We start from the raw sequence: 8,623 nt of genomic DNA, 5'->3' as shown, positions 1-8,623 counted from the left end.
CCAAGTTGATAGGGAAGCCAGCTTTACTTAACAACCGTGTTACTAACAAGGGAAGAAGAAAAAGAGGGAGCTAAGAGAAAAAAAGCAAGGAGGAAGAGAAAGTGGGAAGGAGGGAAGGAAGGAGGGAACCACCACAGGGATTCACTTAACAACGGTGGCAAGAAAGGTCGTAGAGTGGGTCAAAACCCACTTAAGAAATGTCTCGCTTAGCAACGGAAATTTTGGGCTCCATTGTGGTCGAGGACTACCGGCAGTCACCATTGTAGAATGGCTCTCTCTTGCCTGCCGCTCTCCAAAATAGATTACCCAATAGTCCTCGAATTACGACCTTTCATTCTATAATTGTTCAAAGCTACAAAAACTCTGAAAAAAAGGAAGTTATGACCAGTCCTCACACTTATGACTGTTGCAGCAGCCTCATAGCCACATTATCTCAAAATTCAGGTGCTTGGCAACAGGCATGTACTTATGACGGTCGTAGCATTATGCGACTTTCCCAACTGGCTTCTGACAAGTCAATGGGGGAAGCCAGATTTGCTTAACGACCACATGCCTCACTTAACACCTGCAGCGATTTGCTTGACAACTGTGGCAAAAAAAGGTAGTAAAATTGGGTGTGGCTCGCTTAACAACCAGCTTGCTTAGCAGTGCAAATGTTGGGTTTACGACAGTGGTCATAAGTCGAGGACCACCTGCAGAAGCAGCTAAACGTATTGCAAAGCTCAGCTCTGACTTCCGATTTTTGCCCCCTTGCAAAAACCTTCGGTGGCCTCAAAGCCATTGCAAATCTTTCGGGGCCCAAGCAAAAGTCAGGCAGGTGATGTTGTCGTTGCGAGCAGCTTCTTCCTCTGTGCAAAATGCAAAGAGGAAGTAGGTGGAGACAGGGGCTGCTTTGCATGCAAAGCTTTGCACCTTTCTCCTTAAAATTAAAAATAAAACAAAATTGCAGATTTTCCCTTCATGCACTTGACATTTAAAAAAAAACAAAAAACACACAACTTAATTAACTAGATTAGTATGCTGCGACTTCCTGAGACTTGCTGCAGTGAAAATGACAAAAAGAAGAATTTTTTCACTCCGTTCCTGGTGGCCTGTTTTCTCCCCCCCCTCCTTTTTTTTTCCGGTACAGGGGAAAACAAAGATCTTGTTGTAAAGATAAATTTTGCCCAACAGCAGGGCCACTGGCCAAAAGAATGGAGGGGGGAAGGAGGGAGGGTGAATCCGGCAAACACCGATGCCGGAGAATGGCTGCAAAAAATACTCAATGTTTGCAAGTGGTTGCAACCATTTGCTAGACAAGGGGGAGGGAGGCAATTTTGGGGGGAAATTATTTCGTAATTGCCATTTGCTAGAAGGATGTATGGTCTTCAGCTTCCAGAATTCCCCTGCTGGCATGCTTTAAGAGGGAGGGACTTCAACTCCCAGAATCCTCTAGTCTGCATGCTTTAGGATGGATAGACTTCAACTCCCAGAATTCCCCAGCCTGCATGCTTTAAGAGGGAGGGACTTCAACTCCCAGAATTCCCCAGCCTGCATGCTTTAAGATGGATAGACTTCAATTCCCAGAATCCCCAGCCTGCAATGCTTTAAGAGAGGCGGACTTCAACTCCCAGAATTCTCTAGTTAGCTCTGGAATAAAACTCATTGCCAAACCAGTTAACAATCTCTAAGGATTCAGGCTGCTTGTCCTCTCGTCAAAGATAAACAGAGATATTGAAAATAATGTAGACATATATTAATTTTAACTAAGAGTCTGATGTATTTTTTTACTTCAATGTGCACCGAAGAAAGTCGGAAGTAGTTCTTTCTCCATTTCTCATTCTTTCTTTTCCTCTTCCTTTTTTGCAGTTTCACTTTTTCCCTTTTTCGTTTTTCGTATCTGTTTCTCTGTTTCTCTTTTAACTTTGTATTTTTTTTTAAAAAAAAAAACCCAATAAAGTTATCTAAATAGCAGCCTCCATTCCAGCAAGGTGATCCTCCATAGCAGAGAGAGAATTGGGGCTCCTCGAGTTACATCCATTAGTCACCATTCAAGGTTACCATGGCACTAAAAAAGTGACTATATGACCATTTTTCACACTTATGACCGTTGCAGCATCGCCATGGCCACGTGATCAGAATTCAGATGCTTGGCAACTGATTTGTTGTTTTTAATGTTTTCATTGGCTGAGTCTTAGCAGATTAATCTGATTATCTTTTATTTTTTGATTGGGTAACACCCAGAGTTCATTGAAAGATGAGGCAGGTTATATAAATATTTTAAATAAATAAAATGAGACAAAGCAGCCTGAAGGTTAAGACTCCCCAAATACAGGTAGCCCTTGATTTACAATAATTCATTTAGGGACCATTTGAAGTTACAACAGTAGTGAAAAAAGGAACTTATGACCGTTTTTCACACTTACGACCATTGCAGCATCCCCATGGTCTTGTAATCCAAATTCAGGCGCTTGGCAACTGACTCATTCTTACGACAGTTGCTGTGTCCGTGATCTCCTTTTGCGACCTTCTGACAAGCAAAGTCAACGGGGAAGCCAGATTCGCTTAACAACCGTGTGACTCACTTAACAACTGCAATGATTTGCTTAATGACCGTGGCAAGAAAGGTTGTAAAATCAGGCACGACTGACTTAACAACTGTCTCGCTTAGCAACAGAAATTCTGGGCTCCACTGTTCTCGTAATTTGAGGACTATCTATAGTTAGATTAAATGATGTGGAGATACATAGCTGGTCCTCACTAAACGACCACAATTAGGGGCTGTAACGTGAGGACTACCTGTATTGAGAAAGTTTGGTACAGTTTTCCTTGATTGTGGACTTAATTTTTGATGATCACCTGCCAAGGATCTAATAAAATTCAACTCTTCTAAGATTTGGACGATCACCAAGGTCCTCGCCAAGTTATAGGTGCTCCATCACGCGAGGATTTTAAGAAGAGATGGGACAGCCATTTGTCCGGAATGATCTGGGACTCCTGCATGAGCAGGGGGTTGGACTAGAAGACCTCCAAGGTCCCTCCCAGCTCTGTCATTGCATGATTCTGTAAACGTGTCCTGCTCGAGCAGAGGGCTGGACTAGATGACCTCCAGGTTCCCTTCCAATTCTGTTAGACTAAATTCCTCATTTGTCCTTCCACAGACAGCGAAAACTTAGCCCTTCTTTTTTAATCATGGTGTCCCACCCACCAAAAAGCTTGAGGATCAATCAAGGTGAAGAGACCTCCGTGGACCCATCTCAAAACAATGTCCGAGTTTCTCTAAATGGGGAATGCAAAATGTTTCCCAGAAGTTTGGAACTGTAGTATCTTCCCTGCCCTTCGGAAAGGGCACTGGGTCATCCTGATATCGATCAGAGTAAAGTGGCCACCTATTTGTAAAGGCTAAGTAAGGATAATCTCTGTTCCCAGGAGGCTCCACAGTGGTGAAGTCATTAATTTCTATAGGCAAGGACCTTCCTTCCTTCCTTCCTTCCTTCCTTCCTTCCTTCCTTCCTTCCTTCTCTCTCCTTCCTTTCACTCTTCTTTTCCTCCTTCCTTTTTCCTCCTTTTTCTTCCTTCCTTCCCTTTTTCTTCCTTCCTTTTCTTTCCTTCCTTCCTTTTCTCCTTTTTCTCTTTCCTTGTTTTTTCTTTTCTTTCTCCTCCCTCCCTCCCTCCTTCCCTCCCCTCCCTTCTTTCTCTTCTTCCTTGCTTCTTTTTCTCCTTCCTTCCCTCCTGTCCTCCCTCCTCCCTTCTGCTCGTTCCTTCCTTCTTTTTCTTTTGCTCCTTCCCACCTTCCTTCCCTTTTCTCTCCTTTCTCCTTCCCTCCTTCCTTCCCTCCTTCCCACTTTCTCTTCCTCCTTGCTTTTTTTCCTCTTAGCTCCCTCTTTTTCTTCTTCCCTTGTTCCCTGCCCTCCCCTCTCCTTCCTTCCCTCCTTTCCTCCCTTCCTTTCTCCTTTATTTAGAATTTACCCCCGTTTTCAAACAGACTTCTTTGGCCAGACAATTCGATAATATTATTCCTCTTCGTTATTCCTAGGTCACGCAACAGTATTATTACTCATACGCAAGTGAGCGGTGCAAAGAGTCCCAGGGCACGGCTGCCCAATTTAAGTATTAAAGAAATAAGATAAAAGGAATAAAGTAAATCAGCCCCATAGCTGCCTCCCACACAAGCCCACACAGACCCAGCCAAAACAACCGAAGCGTTTGGCACTTCTTTCCTCTCCCCCACTTCAGTTTGAAGCTTCAATTTCAACACATTCCTTGGCCTTATCTCTGGCCACCTCCCTTGCCTTGGCAACCTTGAGGTCCCTCGGACTACAACCCCCATGGGCCACAACCTCAGTAGAGCAACAGTGCCAGGAAGGCCGGCCGAGGCGAACGCACTGCCCCAAACAGACGACAAGTGAAGATGAAAGGATGGGTCTCCTTGCAGAGATCCTGCTCAATTAAAAAAACAACATTTTTTTCCCCTTAATAAACCTGCACTTTGCAAGATTTCCAACCCAAATTCCCCTGAAAGCTGCGGTTCTTTATTTTTTGGGATGCGGGGGGGTAAGGTTGTCTCCTCCGTTGTACCCTCCAACCTGGTATGATTTTGGAAAAGGTTCTTGCAAACACTGCTCAACCTCTGTTTCTTTTTGCAACCTTTGGCAAACAAGAACTGGGAGGGGGGATTGGAGAGGCTGACACACAGGCGGAGAGGTGGGGGGGGGAAGGAGCTAGGGAATTCATTGGCGGAGGCATCAAACCCCCCCCCCCAGCTTTCAAAGGATTTTGCAGGAAGGAGGAAAAAGGGAAAAAAGAGAATTGACCCAGCTCTTTATCTCTGGAGAGAGAGAGAGAAAGAAAGAGAGAGAGGGAGGGAGGGAGAGAAACAGAAAGAAATGAGAGAAGGAGAAGGAAGGAAGGAAAATAAAAGGAGAGAAAGACAAGAGAGGAAAAGAGAAAAAGAAAGAAAGAAGGAAGGCAAGAAAAGATTCAGAGAAAGAAAGAAAAAAATAAAAGGAGAAAGAAAGAAAGAGGAGAGAGGAAAAGAAAAAGAGAAAAAGAAAGAAGGAAGAAAGGAAAGAAAAGATTCAGAGAAAGAAAGGAAAAAGGAAATAAAAGGAGAAAGAAAGAAAGAGGAGACAGGAAAAGAGAAAGAGAAAAAGAAAGAAAGGAGGAAGAAAGGAAAGAAAAGATTCAGAGAAAGAAAGGAAAAAGGAAAAAGAAAATAAAAGGAGAAAGAAAGATAGAGGAGAGAGGAAAAGAGAGGCAGAGTGACAGAGATAGGAATAAAAAAGTGAAAGTGAGAGAAAGAGAGGGAAGAAAGATAGCTGGGGAGAGAGGGAGAAAGGAATGGCAGAGGTAGGAAAAGAAAAGGAGTGAAAAGATAAAGAGTAAAAGAGAGACAGAAAGAAAAAAGTGAGAGAGGAGAGACAGAGAGAGAGGAAGGGAGGAAGGAAGGAAGGGACAGTGAGAAAGGGAGAGAGAGAGAGAGAGAGAGAGAGAGAAGGAGAAGAAAGGCACCCAGCTCTCTTTCATTTGCAAAACAAACTGTAAATATCCTGAAATCACGGAAGTGAGCTGAAGGTCATAAAAAAAAAAAATACCCGCCCTCATTTCCTTCACAATCAGCACACATTCAGGATCAAAAATTCAGTATATTATATACAGGTTTTCTGGGTATATTCTCCTGCCCTTTTGCTCTGGAGGGGAAAAAAAAAAGAAAACACATACAATGCTCATTTTTACCACTTCCCCTCTCCCACCCCCCCAAAAAAACCCCACAGCACCAGGTAGACACAGGTGGGGGAGAGGATGAGGCTCCCAAAAATCATACATTATTTTCCCCCTCCGTCCCCCCAGCTTTTTAGCTTTTGGTCTCAGCCTCCTGCAGAAAGTAGTTTCTAGCCCCCCCTCCCCCAAGAAACTAACAAACTCGCATGAAAAGACAAGGTGGGAAGTGCGAAGACACAATAATAGTGCGATTGTCAACACAATAAACGATTCCTCCCTCTGCTTTGCTCATTTTTTTTTTTATTTTTTTGCCAGGAAAGAAAGCAGATAGGAGGGAAATAAAGAAAGGATTTTTAAGAAGGTGGTGGTGAGGGGGGGGGGAACAGGCCCAAGATGTAGCCAGGGAATTTCCCCTCCCCCAACCCATTTGACTCCCTTTAATAGAATAGCATAGCATCAAAGGGCCGGAAGGAACCCTAGAGGTCCTCTAGTCCAACCCTGTGCCCTTCCCTTGATATGTTGCGGAGTGCTATACCCTACTCCTTCCACTTTCTGAACCAACCCTGGTGGGGGGGGGGCAGGCGAGAGATCTTGCAAAAAGGAGAGGGAAGGACGAGATGACAACAGACCCCATCGTCCCCAGCCATCCTGGGGAAGAATGGGAATTGGAGTCCAGGCCCCAAAGCAAGGGGAAGGTTTTGATCAGCTCAAGTGTGGAGGCTTGCAAGCGATTGTGAGGATGGAGGGAGGGAGGGAGGGACAATCTGTGTTTATTATTTATTAGATATTTATCAGGGTTTACAGCTGCCTGCGGTCTCTAATAAATGCCTGAGGAAGGGAATTAGAGAAAGGAGGAGAAGATTAAAGAAGGCAGAGAAGATAGGGAAGAATATCAAAGGGGTTTTTTAGGGGGGGAAGCAAGGAGGGGAGGAGATGGGGGGGGGAGTCCCAGGACCCCAGAAGGGAAGAGGGGGGAGAGCAGAGAGGCACAGGGGTGTCACAGAAATCCTGGTTTCAATTCAAGCTCTCTTTTGGGAATGGGAAAGGGTGATTCAGGGCAGGCCAAGCCTACGTTACAGGGTTGGTGTATGGGGGGGGAAGGGGTCACGTTAAGAGAGACCCCCCCCAATGTCACGTGAGTGGAGGAAAGACAGGCAGCCTCTTGTGAAGGAGAGAAAGGGGGAGAGAGGGAGGGAGGGAGGGAGAGGAAGAAAAGGGGCAAGTTTGGAAAGGACTACAAAGCTCCTCAGCCTCAGCCTGATAGGAAGGGGAGGCTCTGGGCCACCTGGTGAGGGAGGGAAGGATGCAGGCAGGCTGGGAGGGAGGCAAGAGGGACCCCAGGGAGCAGGGCTGGGGGCAGGAAGAGGTGGAGCAGGTGGAAGAGGATGTGGAGCTCACCTGACAGGTGTGCCGGCTAAGTTATAAGAAATACCTGGTCCCCCCCTCCCAGAATAGACAGGTAACTGATATTCCCAGGTGGGGGGAGATAAGGAGGAGGGGGAGGAGGATGGAAGAAGGAGAGAAAGAAGAAGTAAAGAGGAAAGAAGGTGGGGGAGAAGGTGAGGAGGTGACAGAGAAGAAGGAAAAGAAGAGGAGGCAGAGGAGGATGGGGAAGTAGAAAGGAAGAGGAGAAGGAGGAAACAAAGGAGGAAGTGGAAGCAGAGGAGAAAGAAGAGGGAAGGAGAAAGAGGAAGAAGAGGAGGAAGGGGAAGAGGAGAAGAAGGAGGAAGAAAAAAAGGATGAAGAGGAGGCAGAGGAGAAGAAATGGGAAGTGAAGGAAGGAGGAAGAGGAAAGGGAAGAGGGGAGGAGGAAGAAAAGGAGGAAGGGGAAGAGGAAGGAAAAGGAAACAAAGGAGGAAGAGGAAGCAGAGGAGAAAGAAGAAGAAAGGGGAAGGAGAAAGAAGAGGGAAGGAGAAAGAGGAAGAAGAGAAGGGGAAGAAGGAAAAGGAGGAAAATAAGGAGGAAGTGGAGGCAGAGGAGAAGGAACGGGAAGAGTTGGAAGGAGGAAGAAAAGGAGGAAGAGGAAGGAGAAGGAAACGGAGGAGAAAGAGGAAGAAGAGGAGAAGAGGAAGGAGGAAAAGGAGGAAAATAAGGAGGAAGAGGAGGCAGAGGAGAAGGAACGGGAAGAGTAGGAAGGAGGAAGAAAAGGAGGAAGGGGAAGAGAAAGGAGGAAGAGAACCCAGCACCAAGTAAGGCAACCTCCACCACTCCCGATCCAAGCAACCGCAGAGGCGCGCCCTCCTCCCGTCTCCCCCACCGGACTCCCTTCCTTCCCACGATCCCTTTCCAACCCCGCGTGTCAGACCAACTCCCTCCCTCCCTCCCTCCCTCCCCCCCACGACCCCCTCCCCAATCCCAGCCCCTCCGCAGGTGAGGCTGCAGCAGGTGAGGCGAGGCCGAGAGCCGAGAGCTCACCTTGGCGAAGTAGAGCATCCACAGCTCGTAGAGCCGCTCCTTGGAAGCCATCGCGGACCGCGCTCTCCACGCAAGGCTCGGTCGCGCTCGGTCGCTCTAACCCCGGCCAGGCAGCGCTGCCGGCCGCCCTTCCTTCGCCATGCCACCGACGGCTCCACGATTCGGGCTGCGCTGCGCTGAGCTCCGGAGCTGCTGCTGCTGCCCAGCCTCGCTCGCTCGCTCCTCCTCCGACGCCGCCTGATTCGCAGCCCGGCCGGGCTCCGGGGAGGCGCAGCGGGCGGAGCGCAGGTGCGCCCCTCGGCCGACCCGCTGCTCCGCCCGCGTTCGCACGACCCTCCTCCGCCGGGGAGGCTGCCTCGCGCGCAGGTGCCTTTGTTTCCCCGGGAGGACGCGTGACGAGAAGCCGCGGCGCGTTGTGTGCGAAGGGAGGCGCCTTCCGGGTTCCACCTGTTTGTGGGAATGCAATGATCCGGGGTGCGGGTTTGGGTGGGGTGAGGGGGGAGACTTG

General features: G+C 47.8%; 1 protein-coding gene across 2 annotated transcripts in view; it reads right to left on the bottom strand.

Annotated features, from left to right (window-relative positions):
- NBEAL2 (neurobeachin like 2) overlaps positions 1 to 8,347 on the bottom strand; it is a 143,075-nt gene extending 134,728 nt beyond the window's left edge. For both annotated transcript variants that reach the window (XM_060684485.2, XM_087893163.1), the window contains exon 1: positions 8,116 to 8,347. In XM_060684485.2, coding sequence (XP_060540468.2) covers positions 8,116 to 8,166 — 51 coding nt within the window. In that variant the 5' untranslated portion in view covers positions 8,167 to 8,347. The remainder of the gene's footprint in view (positions 1 to 8,115) is intronic.
- Between the last annotated feature and the right edge of the window lie 276 nt (positions 8,348 to 8,623).

The sequence above is a fragment of the Pantherophis guttatus genome, chromosome 4, assembly GCF_059756535.1.
Source record: "Pantherophis guttatus breed Tessera chromosome 4, ASM5975653v1, whole genome shotgun sequence".
In the NCBI taxonomy this organism is placed as follows: Eukaryota; Metazoa; Chordata; class Lepidosauria; order Squamata; family Colubridae; genus Pantherophis; species Pantherophis guttatus.
The sequence above is the reverse complement of the archived record's forward strand: the minus strand, read 5'-3'. Positions and strand labels throughout refer to the sequence as shown.